At 40.4% G+C, this 15,066-nt stretch overlaps 2 protein-coding genes across 2 annotated transcripts in view; one reads left to right on the top strand and one right to left on the bottom strand.

Annotated features, from left to right (window-relative positions):
• The window catches only part of adck1 (aarF domain containing kinase 1), a 70,563-nt gene that overhangs the window by 43,027 nt on the left and 12,470 nt on the right, over positions 1-15,066 (top strand). Inside the window, exons 6-9 of the mRNA XM_058616004.1 lie at positions 679-837; positions 2,984-3,100; positions 3,887-4,036; positions 5,420-5,617. Of these exons, the coding sequence (XP_058471987.1) occupies positions 679-837; positions 2,984-3,100; positions 3,887-4,036; positions 5,420-5,617 (624 nt within the window). The remainder of the gene's footprint in view (positions 1-678; positions 838-2,983; positions 3,101-3,886; positions 4,037-5,419; positions 5,618-15,066) is intronic.
• LOC131445137 (uncharacterized) lies at positions 8,360-10,344 on the bottom strand. The gene is made up of 2 exons (XM_058616005.1): positions 8,579-10,344; positions 8,360-8,459 (listed from the first exon to the last, which is right to left on the bottom strand). Exon 1 carries the CDS (start codon positions 10,294-10,296, stop codon positions 8,986-8,988), a length of 1,311 nt encoding a protein of 436 aa, XP_058471988.1. The 5' UTR covers positions 10,297-10,344; the 3' UTR covers positions 8,360-8,459; positions 8,579-8,985.

Raw genomic sequence — 15,066 nt, 5'->3', positions numbered from 1 at the left:
GAACACTTTCAGATCTGTTTATGTGGGTAACATGTAAGCTGTTGTGTTACCAGACTAGTAAAGACAGCTGGATTGATTAAAACAGAAGTCTAACCATCAGACTTGGAATGGGTTCCTGAAAGTCTTAAAGGTAAAGTGACATTGACTCTCCAACCTGCCCTAAAGTGGGAGCTGTTAACACCGAAAGCAGCAGAGGCTAAAATATGTTGACTGTTTGTTCCTTGTGGTTTCCTGTGCACATCCAAATGATGGGGGTCGAAAGTTTGACTTTTAATCATCGAACCAGAGGCGATGTGTCAGGTCAACATGGAGCAGAAGCTTTCAACATTTTGCTAAGAGAAGTTAAGTCGTTGTGAAATCACAGTTAAGCGTTTGCAAGTTTAGGCAGCTTTTATTTTTGGAAAAAGGTTATGTAAAAGTAAGCAAATCCCCCAAAAAGCTAAACAAGTATCCTGGGTGTAACCTGAAAATGTTATGAGGGTAAGTTTTACCTTAGCTCACTTGTAATCTTCTGTACTGAAACTGAAGCAATTTTATTTAAAACATAATAATGTTTTTGGAAGTTTTGAATCGATTTAGAATCTTTGACACATCTTTGAAACTCCTACTATCATTATGGTGTCCTGAATAGTGTTTATAATTTCATACGTGTACATGTTTTGTGTTGTTTTTTTGAAGGTATTGCTCAGGGCAGTTCACTGGCTCTTCCCAGACTTTGCCTTCATGTGGTTGGTGGAAGAGGCCAAAAAGAACATGCCGCTGGAGCTGGACTTCCTTAATGAGGGACGCAATGCAGAGAAGGTGGCCAGCATGTTGGCCCACTACCCTTTCCTCAAGGTAAAGGCACACATTTTAGAATGTGACATTTTTTTTTTCAGTTTGCCTGGAGTTTACAATGGGAAGGTATTTTCCTGTTGGTGCCACGTGTGCTCAGATACTAATAAACAGTTATAATTTGAGGCCCACATATTTAAAATTGTAGTCCAAGCATCCTCTGTCGTGCCTGCCACTTCATCCTGAATTCATCCTAACAGAGCAGGTTGAGAAGAAGAATGCAAATCATACGACTTTAACCAGACAGAGTTGGACTTCATGTCCATCATCATTTCTTTTTCTTGTGTGCTTTTTCATAATATGTCTCTTTGTGAATTTTACTTGCCCCTGTGAATGCAAATTAGAGTTTGGTTTTTTTTTCCCTGCTGCCTGTCTGTTCGATGGTTAAATCCACAGTGCTGAAACTTCCCCACTTTTCTCATTATTTCTGTCTTTTGCTACTTTTTATGTGACAGAGGCAGATGCAAATTCTCACTTAATGACACATAATCCTGTTCCAATGCCTTTCAATACATTCAGTAAAACCCGAGTTGGCCTAAGTGTTCATTTTCTACAGTGCATAAAATTTTAATATATTGTGCCTTTGTAAAAAATTAAGTAGTTACCTTCATATTTAGTAGGTTTGCCTACATAAATTGTGTATTATATATGGCGTGGCACCAATATTATTAAATTCAGTCAGCAATGTGCATGGTTATATTAATCTATTGTTTGTTGGTTCAGCCAAAAATGAAAAAATGTATGTTCGTCTGTTACATCTCTTGTTCATGTTTCATGCTCTCAGGGTTTTTCCTACCTAGAGAATTGCCTCTTTGATCCTCCTCTGAATTCAGTGATTAGATTGACAGAGAACATTATTTTCTAAGTTTGTGTTATTATCAGCCCACTGTTTTAAATGCTATTATAATAATTTTATTTTTTTATTTATTTTTTATTTTTTAACCTGTACCATTGATCTTTACAGTATATTATGGTGAAGGTTTTTACCTATTTAATTGTGCTTCATGTCAAAAGCATTGGTTTGCATTTCACTGTTCTTCATTTTGCTATTCATGTATTACATTTATCCTCATATTTCATGAGCATGAAATCCTCGTCATTCCAGGTAAAGTAGTTTGATTACATTTGGCGAGGGAGAGAGGAGTAGAACGATATACGTTCTTTCTTATTCTGCAGCATGCTGTGTGGCAAAGTACTATTGATGTGTTTTCTTTTTCTTTTTTTTTCCCTCTCTGTTTTTTTTTTTTACTTTGGCATAGCCCTGAAGTGAGGTCCTAATGAAGCCCTTTGCCTTCAGTTTGGACTGCAAATTGGAGGAAAACTTAAGTGTTTTTTTTGGGTAGTAGAAAATTGCCCTTTGATGTGTCTTGGGTTTTTTTGTGTGGACAAAACCATTCTTTGTCCATGAGCAGCAGGCATTGCACGATCATCTAGGCTCCTGGTTCAATGACATGTTATCTTTCTCTGGCAAAACTCAAACGGCTAAAATACAGTTGTGAAAGGCAAAGCAAAACCTGAAGTAGTTGTATAAAACTACATATAAAACTGACTGGCCTTCGTATCTTTTGAGGGCAGAATAGGACCAAGTGTGTAAAAAAAGACCTGAATCTAATCCAGATTATCAACCAGACTACCTGTTAATGTGTGGGGTTTCTGCGGCGTATCTGTGAACGGACCGAGTCTGTTCTCTTCATCTGAAAAACACTTGTAACTATTGATAACAAATGATCAGTATTATATTATATTATTACATCAGTAATATTTCAGTGGGAGGACGACATGAGAAACGTCCACATATAACGTATGAGGATATTTTTTGATTATTTTGTGCTGTCACTCGGTGTGGACGGTCGAACGAATGAACAAATTAAATGAAATAAGGAATTCACTTTAAGTAGTTTTAATTACACATCTATATCAACCGTTACTTGGGATACCAAATCAAACAAGTTTGTATGGCACTTTGCATCCACCATTACTGTCTTATTTGCAGTCCATTATCAAAACATTAGAAATTCCATTAAAGACTTTTCACTTACTTGCTACACAACTACTGACTGGAAATTAATAATGGTGAGTGTCTACTTAAGGCCCATTTATCCATTTATTTATATATATATGTGTATTCTTTGTCCGTTACTGCCTTAAGGTGCCCATGATCCACTGGGATCTTTCTACAAAGAGGATCCTGACCATGGAGTTCGCTGAGGGCGGAGAGGTCAATGACAGAGCCTACATGAAGAAACACGGCATCAATGTCAATGAGGTAATGCCTGATTCTCTACACATACACGCTGCCTCACAAGTTCCACAAACTAATAGAATATTGACTAAAGTGCAATGCGGTTGTCTCTCTCTCTCTCTCTCTCACACACACACACACACACATCTTTGTACAATTGTGTTTCTGTCTAAATCATTTGTAAAGTTGAGCTAAATTTTCAGCAAATACATTTTTTTGTGTGTTCCATCCACTGTGCTCCGTGATAAGTGTCGGTTTATTGAGATAAGCATTAGGTGGTGCAATGGCACAATTCTTGTGTGAGGCTTTATTATATCACTGCAAATGAGGAGTGCACAGTGAACTGACACAGTTAAACTAATTAAAAGTGTCAGTCAAAGCTCCAAGAGGCGATACCGTGAATATGCTTGTTGACAAAGGGCACTTAAGAGTGAACTATTGACTTCCTCTTATTTGGGTGTACAACTTTAATCCTGTCGAAGGGGCCGAATAAATCTAACATCAGGAAAAAGGGAAAGGGAAAAAGTCATTAATGTTTTTGTAAAAAAAAAATTATCTTGAGAGTGCTTCACAAGCGATTGACAAAACATGGGATGTTATTATATGTTATTATTGTCTTAATCCTCTTTTTGTTCCCATTATCAAATGCATCAGTATCAAAATATAAACGTGAATTGCATTTGGTTAGTTTGAAAAGTGCTATAATTAACATTTTCCCCCATAGATTGTTTTATTTGTTCTATACTGTATATGAGCCTGGATGGGATGTTTTTGAACTCTGTTGACACTTTTCTGTCGTATTATCAACAGATCTCAGAGAATCTGGGTAAGATGTACAGTGAGATGATCTTCGTCCACGGCTTTGTCCATTGTGACCCACACCCGGGCAACGTGTTGGTCCGAAAGTGTCCTCAGCACAAGAAGACAGAGATTGTCCTGCTTGATCACGGCCTGTATCAGGTGGGAGATCTCCAGCCTGCCAGACATAAAGAAAATACCATTTGTTCTCATATTGCAACCCATTTTTCATGTTGCTGCCGGAGGCCTTGAGTGTAAAGGTGGAGCTGCAAACAAACAGTCAAGATGCACGTAAAAAAAAAACACACACAAAAAAAAAAACACATGGCAGCCACACACACATTGTAAGAGACAGACACACACATTTTCATTAGAGCCACAGCACGATAAAAGCTTTTTGATAAACAGCCCATTTGATGTTGTTCTTAGCAGAGTGCAGTGTGCTGTGTTTGGATTGGTTCACCTCAGCCTTAATTATTAAGGCACATATACTGTATGTGTGCTCATGTTGTGTAAACACACACACACACACACAGGTTTGCACAGCTATTCTTTTCAGGACACTGCACTGATTCCCTACATCTCTAACTTAAACCCCACCACAATTCAAATTTTAGCCCTAACTTAACCAGCTCCTGGTTAAATTAGGTTCTGCCTTGTCAGGACCAGGTTTTGGTCTCCATGAGGACTACTGGTCCAGAAAAGGTCCTAAAGAGGCAACAAATACGAGAACACACACTTTCTGAATAGCACACCTGCTTTCACAAACACCCACAGGTCTGACAGGAATTTGGTGATTGCCTGTTCCAGTATTCATAAAGAGAATGTAGTAATAAATATGCTACTCCTTCATCTTTGACACACACACGCACACACGCACACAAACATAAAAGCACCATTTTGCTCCTAATGATTTCAAATCTCATTTTGAAGTCACATCCACTTACACACACATATACATGTACACACATGCACACTCTCATTTCCAGTAATATTACCAGCAGAACATTACACATTGTGTAGTTTTTTTGGAAATGGCACACTGGTTCTGTATTGGCAATTAAATACTGTATGATTTAACTAAAAAAATGTAAACAGAGAAGCAGCAAACTGTATATTTATTTTTTTTAACCATAAGATCAACATGTCAACATGTGCATTATTAAAAAATATATGCAAAAACTTACAGAACACACTTCATTAAGCCTTTTTAATATAATTTATAAGAAAAAAAATGTGAACTCACAATATTGAAGCGGAAATACATAAATTGACACAGAGGCAGTTTAGGTTGAATAACTACTTTGCAGTATCTGACTATATGGCGCGGTAGAGGTCTAGGTTGCTAATACTGTGCAAATAATGTTATTAAAATGCACTTTGAATGGCACAACTCTTTTTAACCTTGCTGTTTCACACTTCTTAAATGGTTTGGACTATGCCAACAAAGGCAACACATACAAAATATATAAATGCGATCAATTAGTAAAAGCAGATGTTCTGATAAGAATGCACCTGATCACTAGTTCTCTCACTGTCTTCCAGATCCTGCAGCCAGACTTCAGGCTGGACTACTGTCAACTGTGGCAGGCTCTTATCAATGGTGACATGCCCAAGGTGGAGCGTTACAGCCGCAGACTGGGAGCTGGAGATCTGTATCCTCTGTTTGCCTGTGTGCTCACTGCTCGCTCCTGGACTGCAGTCAACACTGGTATCAGTGCCGTGCCCGTCACCCAGTCTGAGGTATGATGACTCACTTTTACACAGACACACGGGTCACACTTTTTAAGGTGAGCAAAGGCAGATTTTGCTCTGAGTTGAAGGCTAGGGGCTCTTTGACTCATTTAGTCTTTTTTCAGAAGAAAGGGCACTGAATTAGTTTTTGTGAATATAGGCAAATCATTTATCTCATTCATCTTCTGGGCTCATGGCCGCCAGTTGCTGACCACTGACTTGGGAAAAGAAGATGGACATTTTACGACCCCTGTCTTTCTCTGAATCTTGGAATATTGGAGAAAAATCTTAAGTTTTGTCATGGTTGAGCTATGAAAATATGATTCATCCAGATGCTAACATGCAAAATGAATACATTTGGGAAACAGCCATATACAGATGTGTGTCATCAGCATACACAATGGAAAGTGATTGATAATGTATAGATTATAAAGAAGTGACCCTAAAATAATAATAAATCATTGGGTAACTTCCTCATTGGGTGACTTTTTTCAGAGGTTATTATGAATTTCACCTAAAAACTGAAGATGTGAGTGAAAAAAAACAACATAAAAACAGTTCCTGACAGTCCAATGTGATCCTTTGGTCTTTTTAAAGGATGTTCTTTGTCAAAAAGAATATGTCAGAACACTTAAGGTTTACTGGCATTTACATGTATCCTGCAGACCAGACTGAAACATTTACCAACTATTTAAGTGTTAATAAGATTAGTTAATCTACTTTTATTTAGAATGGAATATTGAGATTACTAATGACATTAAGCTGTCACGTTTACCTATGTCTCAACAATCTGTGGCTTTGTCTGCAAGACAGTGTTTAATAATGAAAGCTCTGTATCAGAAATAGCACATGACAACAGTGTTTGTTGGAAGAGAAAGAGAAAGAAAGGAAGAGCCTGGATGTCTTTTCTTGGAATTGTAAAGCTGGGGACACAGTACAAGATTTTACCCATAATTCACAGTTGGGCAGAGTCTGCTTCAGTCAGCACTAGTTGGGAACAGTCAGCATGGCATAGTTTGGACTTCAAGTACAGTATTCTCAGGCATTGCAACTAAACAAAACTTTTCTCATTATTTTTTTCCATGGCTAATCTTAGAGTTACTAGGTTTTTCCTCCAAACTAAGATTATTTAGAATTCACCAAAAAACTGTTTGTGTGTGTTAGTATCTATTTTACTCACAGGGGTTCCACAATACCATCTGTTCTGAAGAGGGAGTTTATTTATACCTCTCTTATGCAACATTTTGAAGCTGGCAATAGAACTACACAACAGTCTGCTGCCGAGTGCCATCTCCTCCAACATGAGGGGCTGGTTCAGGCAGATTTGGGCACGGGACTGTGCACGCATAAGTCCATGTGTCTTTTTTTGGTCTTTCTGAAAATGGAATGGATATATTTGCGGAATCAAGACAGAAATGCCAACAGAATGGTAATAATAGTACTGTCACAGTGAACTACTCGGAGATTGGAAAAACAATCCATACAAGATCACATGCGGTTGCATCGTCATGCGTAAACATGGACATGTATCTGCGTGACGACACGTTCAAAGTGCTGTTGAGTCTCTGTTGCAGCCTGTGGTCATGTTAGAGAACAATCATGTAGTTAAAAATGACGCTAACCCTGAGGGTGGCGCTAAAATGAAAATCAATTGAGTACTGTGGGGAGCAGGAATGCGATCAATACATTTCATCAGAGCCGGCCCAAGGCATAAGCGGGACTAAACTGCCCCCAATATTAAAGAAATCTATATATTCAGTTCAGTTATTTGGTTTTATTTAATTTATTCTTTTTTTTGTTTGTTATTTGTTTCATTTTCTACGCACTCCGGTCTAAATTCCTCAGCTCCACTCCGATCACATAACCTGGTATATACAGTAGAACAGTATTTCTGATTTTCCTCTATGTACCGCCAGAGGAAGCTCGGGTACCAGTGGTGGTACACGTACCACAGTTTGAGAACCATGGGTGTAAATAACACAACTATAATTAATGCAATGTACATGTCTATCAACATCGGCCAGTGCTGCCTTTTATGTCCATTTACTCATGACAGTTTTATTGACTCAGTAAACATTCGCACTGAGAGGTCTAGTGCTGTATTTAGGGAAATGAATCAAATTGAAATGTAATGAAATTAAATCATCAGCCCTCTACTATGTAGACAAAAAAAAATGTGGTTTTTTTTTTCATGTTCACATTTGCACTCTTGTATTTCATAGTGAAAGTTCAGCATTGAATCATTTCATTTAATATACAAGACTAGAAATGAAGTCGTAGTTGACTCTCCTGGCCCCAGGTGCTGTGTGTGAAGCTCTGGTTCTCTTCATGTTCCCTCATGCATGCACATCTGTGAGGTTATATATGTTAATGCAGATGTCTTTTTCTTTGTTCTTACATGAGAGGGAGGGAGAGAGAGAGTGTGAGAGCGAAATAAAAGCAATGGCACTGTGATTTCATGTGTGCATCCTTCAGTTTCCTCACAGCTCAGTGATTTTATTTTTTTCTTCATTTCCTGTCTGCTGCTCTGCTCTGCCTCCACTGCTTACTGCTCTTTAGTTTAATCTTCTCAGTTGCTCCTGATTTTCCTCGAGGGCCCTCTATAGTCTTCACCCCAGTCCATATTGGCAGTGAGGACAATTAATGTTATTTGTTCTTACATGTATTAATATGTAGATTCTATTCAAGTAGGGCTGGACAATTTGTAATTGCAATTTTTCTGTCAGATATTGGGGTGTAGCTGCTCCCAATACTTTTCTTCCTGGTCAGAAAAACCACGATCCAACGGATGTTTGATTGAGCTTTATTGTCTTCCTTTTACACTTTACACTGCTCCAAACACCGTGAAAAACTGAAATAACACAAAACATAACATAACCACATTTTAACATAAATATGGCTTCTCTACATCAGTTTTATCACACATACAAAACAAATATAAAATGCACAAAAAAAAGACCACACTCTTACCGTGTGCGCCTTCCAACCAGAAAACCAGGAGCTGCCAAGGCTCCACGGTCGAACTCCGCTCATATACCGTAGCTCCAAAAAACAGACTGCACATTTTTCCCACCATTCCGTGCGCCCATCACATGACCAGCAGGGGTCATCATAATCACAACTCAATATACATCGTCAACTACATAAACAAAAACATCCATACACAAAACCATCAAAACAACAAAAAATAAATAAATAAACAATACCCTCAGCGACAGCTACACTGCCACCAAAATTACAAAGATTTATGTTACCTCTATGTTAAACCAATGAAATACATCTTGTAATTTTCCCCAAATAAGAAAATAACTATCACACCTATTTTGTGTAACAGCTTAACCCTTAACAGCAGCGCTAAACGCTATTGTGATACTAGCCTATGTATTCTGCTCAACTAGCACCACTAGTTTTTGAACTGGACGTTCAAGAAAGGTTGGTTGTGTTAAGCGTTCACCTTGCTTACCTAATTTACTGTGGCCTATTTGAATTTTGACCTTGCGCACCAAACCATCATCCTCCTTCCTTGCTTCGACCACTCTGGCAAGTCTCCATTCGTTTCTGGGAACATTGTCCTCCTTGACAATAACTACGTCTCCCACCCTCACATTCCGTCTGGGCACATGCCATCGCTGTCTCAGGCTTATGTTAGCCAGGTATTCTTTGCGCCACCTGCTCCAAAATTGCTCCGATAAGTATTGCACTCTACGCCACCGTTTTCTGGCATATAAATCTTCTTTTACAAAATTGCCTGGTGGTGGGAGGGGCACAATAGACTTCATTGTGAGCAAATGATTAGGCGTTAAAGGCTCAACACTCTTAGGATCACTGATAGTGTCTGTGGTGAGCGGACGACTATTTACAATCGACATAGCCTCATAGAAAAATGTCCTCAATGAGGTGTCATCAAGTCTTCCATTAGCTTGTGCCAGAACAGTGCTCATGACGCTCCTAACCGTCCGTATCTGGCGTTCCCAAATGCCCCCCATGTGGCTTGCTTCAGGAACATTCATGAGGAAGTCACACTGCTTTCTTGCAAGGAAAGTCACAATCCGGTCCTTGTCTAGAGCCATTAGACCCTTCTTCAATTCATTCTTTGCTCCAAGGAAATTTGTACCCTGGTCAGAGCGAATCTGTCTTACTGCTCCTCTGATTGCTATAAAGCATCTCAAAGCATTTAAAAATGCATCAGTGGTGAGGTCCTCCAACATTTCTATGTGGATGGCTCTAGAGCTGAGGCATGTAAACAATAGACCATACCTCTTATGTTCTTTACGACCCTGTTTGGTGTAGAAAGGGCCGAAACAATCAATCCCAGCGTATGAGAACGGAGGAGAGGGTTCAACTCGGTCACTGGGCAGGTCTGCCATACGTTGTTGTTCTGTCGGCCCACGAACCTTTCTGCAAGTGACACAGTTCTTAATATACTTGGCCACCAACTTGCTAGCACCTAATATCCAAAAACCATTGGCTCTGAGCTCATTCAATGTTTGCCCTCGGCCTTGGTGCTGTGTCTTCTTATGACAATGGTCAAGTATAAGCTGTGTGACAATGCCTTCCTTAGGTAAAATCACTGGATGCCTTAATTCCAGGGATGCAGAAGAAATTCTTAATCTGCCTCCTACCCTGAGCAATCCATTCTCAAATATTGGATCAAGTTGATGCATCTTGTGAGTTTTTGGCAATTTCATGGACTTTTGGCTAAACCATTTGAGTTCTACTTCGAAGGCCTCTCTCTGTGCTGCTCTGATGAGCACAAGCATAGCTTCTCTTCGTTCCTCAACACTGATGGGTCCAGCTTTGTCTTTATGTGCCAGTCTTTGGATCCGAGCAATGACATTGAGGGCTGTGTTCCAATCAGAAATTCTTGACAGCCTTCTCAAGAAGCTGTCCTGTTCAACAGTATCAGTTTTTAAGACCTTTACTTCTGGGTCGCCCACAAGAAGCTCTGGTGTTCTTTGATCTGTAAAAATTTCTGGTTCCCATAAGAACTCTGGTCCTCTCAGCCAACTTGATTCTAGAAGATCTGCCACCTTGAGACCTCTAGATGCATGGTCTGCTGGATTCTGACCCGTCTCAACATAGAACCATCGACTAGGATCAGTAGAGTCTCTTATCTTCTGAACACGGTTGGCTACAAATACATGAAATCGTCTGGCTTCATTTTTAATGTACCCGAGCACCACCTGTGAATCGGTCCAGAAAAACTCTTGATCTATTTCCAGCTCCAGTTCTTCTCGGAGGGTATTACTAACAGAAGCAGACACCGTAGCTGCTGTTAGCTCAAGTCGGGGTATGCTGACAACCCTTATGGGTGCCACTCTGGCCTTACCCATTACTAATGTACAGTGCACTTGCTCATCTGCAACGATCCTGATATATGAGCACTGCCCATAGCCGTTGTTGCTGGCATCTGAAAAATGATGCAGCTCAATTTTTTGGATCGTGCCAAGAGTTTCAGGAATGAAGCACCTTGGAATTTCAATTTTTTGAAGACTCTCTAAGTCATGGAGCCATGCTTCCCATCTTGACTTTAGTTCAGGGGGAACAGGTTCATCCCATCCCATACCCTGTTTGCACATCTCTTGCAGCACTCTTTTACCATTCAAGAGGTAGGGAGCAAGAAATCCCAGTGGGTCATAAACACTGGCGACTGTTGATAGGATTCCTCTCCGTGTGGCTGCCTTTTCTGTGTGGACGACATTGAATGAAAATGCATCTCTCTCAACGTTCCACTTTACTCCCAGTACACTCTGTATTGGAAGCTCACTGTAGTTCAGGTCTACATCTTCCACAGTTCTAGCACGTTCACTCTCTGGTATTGCATTCAAAACATCTCTGTTGTTGGAGACAAATTTATGTAAACGCAGCTGTGCCTTACTACAGAGTTCTCTCGCTTCAGTAATGAGCTGGTTGGCTATTTCAACCGAATTGACACTGACCAGCCCGTCATCCACATAAAAATTCTTGCGAATGAAACTTGCTGCCAGTGTATGGCTCTTCTCATATTTACTGGCAAGGTGTTTCATGCCATAATTAGCACATCCCGGTGATGACGCAGCACCGAATATGTGCACTCGCATGTGGTATTCCTTGGGCTCACTTTCTGTGTTCCCATTGTCCCACCACAGGAACCTCATGAAATCCCGATCTTCTGGGCTGACGTGAAAGCGATGAAACATTTTTTCCACATCGCAATTGATTGCAATCTTGTGTTGTCGAAATCTACACAGGACTCCAGTCAAAGTGTTCGTTAAATCTGGGCCTGTGAGCAGGTGGTCGTTCAGAGAGGTGCCCTCGAATTTGGCGGAGCAATCGAATACGACCCTTATTTTTTCAGGCTTCCTAGGGTGATACACCCCATGGTGTGGAATGTACCATATGTTGCCTTCTTCAGGGACCACACTTGTCTCCTCTGCATCACCATCTCTAAAAACATTGCCCATGAATTTAATGTAATCCTCCCTGTATTTAGGATTCTTCTCCATCTTTCTTCTTAAATGCTTTAGACGCACTGTAGCAAGCTGCTTATTGCTTGGAAGCTGAGGACGCGCTTTAAATGGCAGAGGCATCTCTAGATGTCCCTCTTCATTGTGCTTGATTTTCTCATTCAAAACATTTAGAAATTGAATATCTTCTTGCGATATTGTCTTGTCTTTTGGATTTGTGTCCAGAAAATCCATCTCTAATGCCTTAATCACAGAGGTGGGTGTGATGGGTGGTAGTTCTTTCACAGAAATGCGATGGCAGAATCCGGTCTCATTTCTTGTATTAGTGCAAGGCATAGTGGCTCCAACTATACTCCAGCCCAACGCCGTCTTGACTGCATAGGGTTCATGCTCTTCCCCTGACATCACTTCTTTTGGTTTCAGAGCCCTTGCACAGTCATAGCCAATCAGTAGTCCTACAGGACAATTCAACAAATCTGGCATCTCTTCGGCCACACTGAGAAGGTGAACCCATCTTGATGCTGTATCACGAGTTGGAATACTATTTTTCTCCAGCGGGATGTATTCCTGCGTGTAGGCTGGTGGTAGTTCAATGCACTCTTTTGAACAATACCCTCTCACCTTCAATCCAACTGCTCTGTGACAATTCACTATTGAACTCTTGTCAGTCATTGTTGACAGCTTTAATTTGACAGGTTCTGTGTGCACTTGGATTTTTTGGCAGACATCTTGGTCTATGAAGGTATTACTGCTCTGTGTATCTAGTAATGCATAAACCAAGATTTCTCGGCTATTCTTAGCTGTGCTAGAAAGCCACACTGGGACAATCATTGAAGTGCGATCACCACTGTTCTTTCTCACACTGCATAAGTTAGTGGAAGAACTTTCCTTTTGCGGTGGTACTTCTTGTCTTTCACCTGGAGCTCGTTCCTCATGGAGTGGAGATGGATGATTCCGCCTGCAGATGTTACAAATAGCCCTCTTTCGACAGTTTTTGGCAACATGACCTACTCTGAGGCAACCGAAACACATATTGTTACTGATGACAAATTTTTTCTTCTCTTCTAGAGGCATTGCTGCAAATTTTCCACATTTGTAAATAAAGTGATTTTCTTGACAGCAGATACATTCTATGAACCTTTTGGTTTGAGAGGCAGAAGGGTTGGCTGTAGAACCCTCTGATTGGCTTGAGCTCTTCTTAGTGAAGTTTTCCTTCTGGTGCACCTTTGTTGTTGTCACCAGAGAGTTGGCCTTGGGACGCTTCTGTTCCTTATCAGTTTTCTCATCTATATGTTTCAGTGCATGAAGAGATGAGACTGGGTTACACGCAATACGTGCCTCTTCTGCCACAAAACCTGAAAACTCCTTGAAGCCAGGATATAATTTCCCTTCGTCTAATGCTTTAGTCACATGTCGATTCCAGCGGGTTGTTAACCAGTCAGGAAGCTTCTGTAGCAGTTTTTGATTTTCCTCACAATCATCTAACACCATTAGACCAGCTACGTGAGGCATTGCGTTCTTGCATGAGATGAGGAAATCACTGAATTCTCTTAATTTCAGAGATTCCTTTGGTCCAATTTTAGGCCAGTTGCTCAGCTTCCCGCGGAATGCTCTTTGGACAACGAAGGGGTGGCCATAACGTTTGTTCAGGGCGTCCCAAGCCTGTGTATAAGCTTCTTCGTCACTCCGATAGAATGTCCCTTCTAACACACAAAGCGCTTCTCCACTAATGTATTTTTTCAAATAGTAGAGCCTGTGTGCTGGGTTTAAGCAACTTGTTTCAATTAAGGCTTTGAAGCTAGTGCGCCACTCAGTGAATTTGAGTGGGTCTCCTGTAAACGTGAATGGCTCTGGTGCTGGAAGTCTAGTCATTACCAGGGACTCTTTTAAGGCTTGAACTAGCGTGGCTTCATTCGATGTTGGTGCTACTTTGCTTTCAGAGCTTAGCGGGCCTGAGAGATCTTGGGAAGCCTGAATGCATGATATGCGGTTATGCTGTATTGGAAGCTGACGGGGAGGCATTGGGAATATTTCTCTAGTATCTCCTATTTCAGCATTTAATTTTGATTCCTCTTCAGCATACACCTTGTATTCAGCCTCCATGGCCTCAAGATCCCTTTGATCCTCCATAATTTTTAACCTCTCTTGCTGTGCCAACACTTCTTTCCTTTGTGCAGATATTTCCTTTTCCCTGGTAACTTCAGCACGTTTTGACGCCAATCGCGCTGCCACCTCTGCCTTCTTTAGTGACACCTGACTACCTTGCAGACTACTCCCTGCAGCTCTTGACACAGTTGAGCCATAAATTGACCTGGCATCTTCTCTTTGGAGTAATTTCAAGAGTCCTTCTTTCACAGTCTCTGGATCAAACTCTTTATCTGCTTCTGAGTAGCGTATTTTCAGGAGTGAAATAATTTCTGTTGTCACTGAAGTGCAGCTATCCATTCTTCTCCTGATATCTGGAGATGGTGTGGTCAGTACGCGCAAACTCTCATATTCTTGCTTTAGTATTGGCTCATATTTACTTAAAGCTAGAATCATTTCACCTAATTCTGCTTTAGAGCATTCTTCCTTTAATTTAGTCCTAGTATACTGAACCTCAGCCTTGAAGTTGACATATGTAAACATAAACTTCTTTTCCTTTTTTGAACTCTCCTCTTTTATGTATTCAAGCCCCTTTTCTGTAGGATGCTTCTTTCTTTCTGATCGCCTCACTGTTCCTTCAGTCTGAGGTGCTGGCTCCTTGAGCACTATTTTATGGATTTGAAGATCTGTATTAATTTCAGCTATGCGTTCTTCAATATCCTGTCTTTCTGACTCATCAATTTCAGTTTCTAATTTTTCCTCTAACTCTTCTTTTTCTTTTTCCAGAGCCTCTAGTACTCCCTCTAGTACAAAAGTATCTGGTCCGAACTGTTCCATTTTGTTACACTAGTATGACGGCTTACAACAATACAGAACTGTCATGAAAACACTCAATATGAAATGCAAACACGTTACGTATTTCGGTTA

This window comes from Solea solea, chromosome 18 (genome assembly GCF_958295425.1).
Source record: "Solea solea chromosome 18, fSolSol10.1, whole genome shotgun sequence".
Classification (NCBI taxonomy): Eukaryota; Metazoa; Chordata; class Actinopteri; order Pleuronectiformes; family Soleidae; genus Solea; species Solea solea.
The sequence above is the reverse complement of the archived record's forward strand: the minus strand, read 5'-3'. Positions and strand labels throughout refer to the sequence as shown.

Excerpts from the sequence above, each read along its gene's own strand:
- LOC131445137 (XM_058616005.1), bottom strand. The coding sequence starts at position 10,296 with ATGAAATTGCCAAAAACTCACAAGATGCATCAACTTGATCCAATATTT.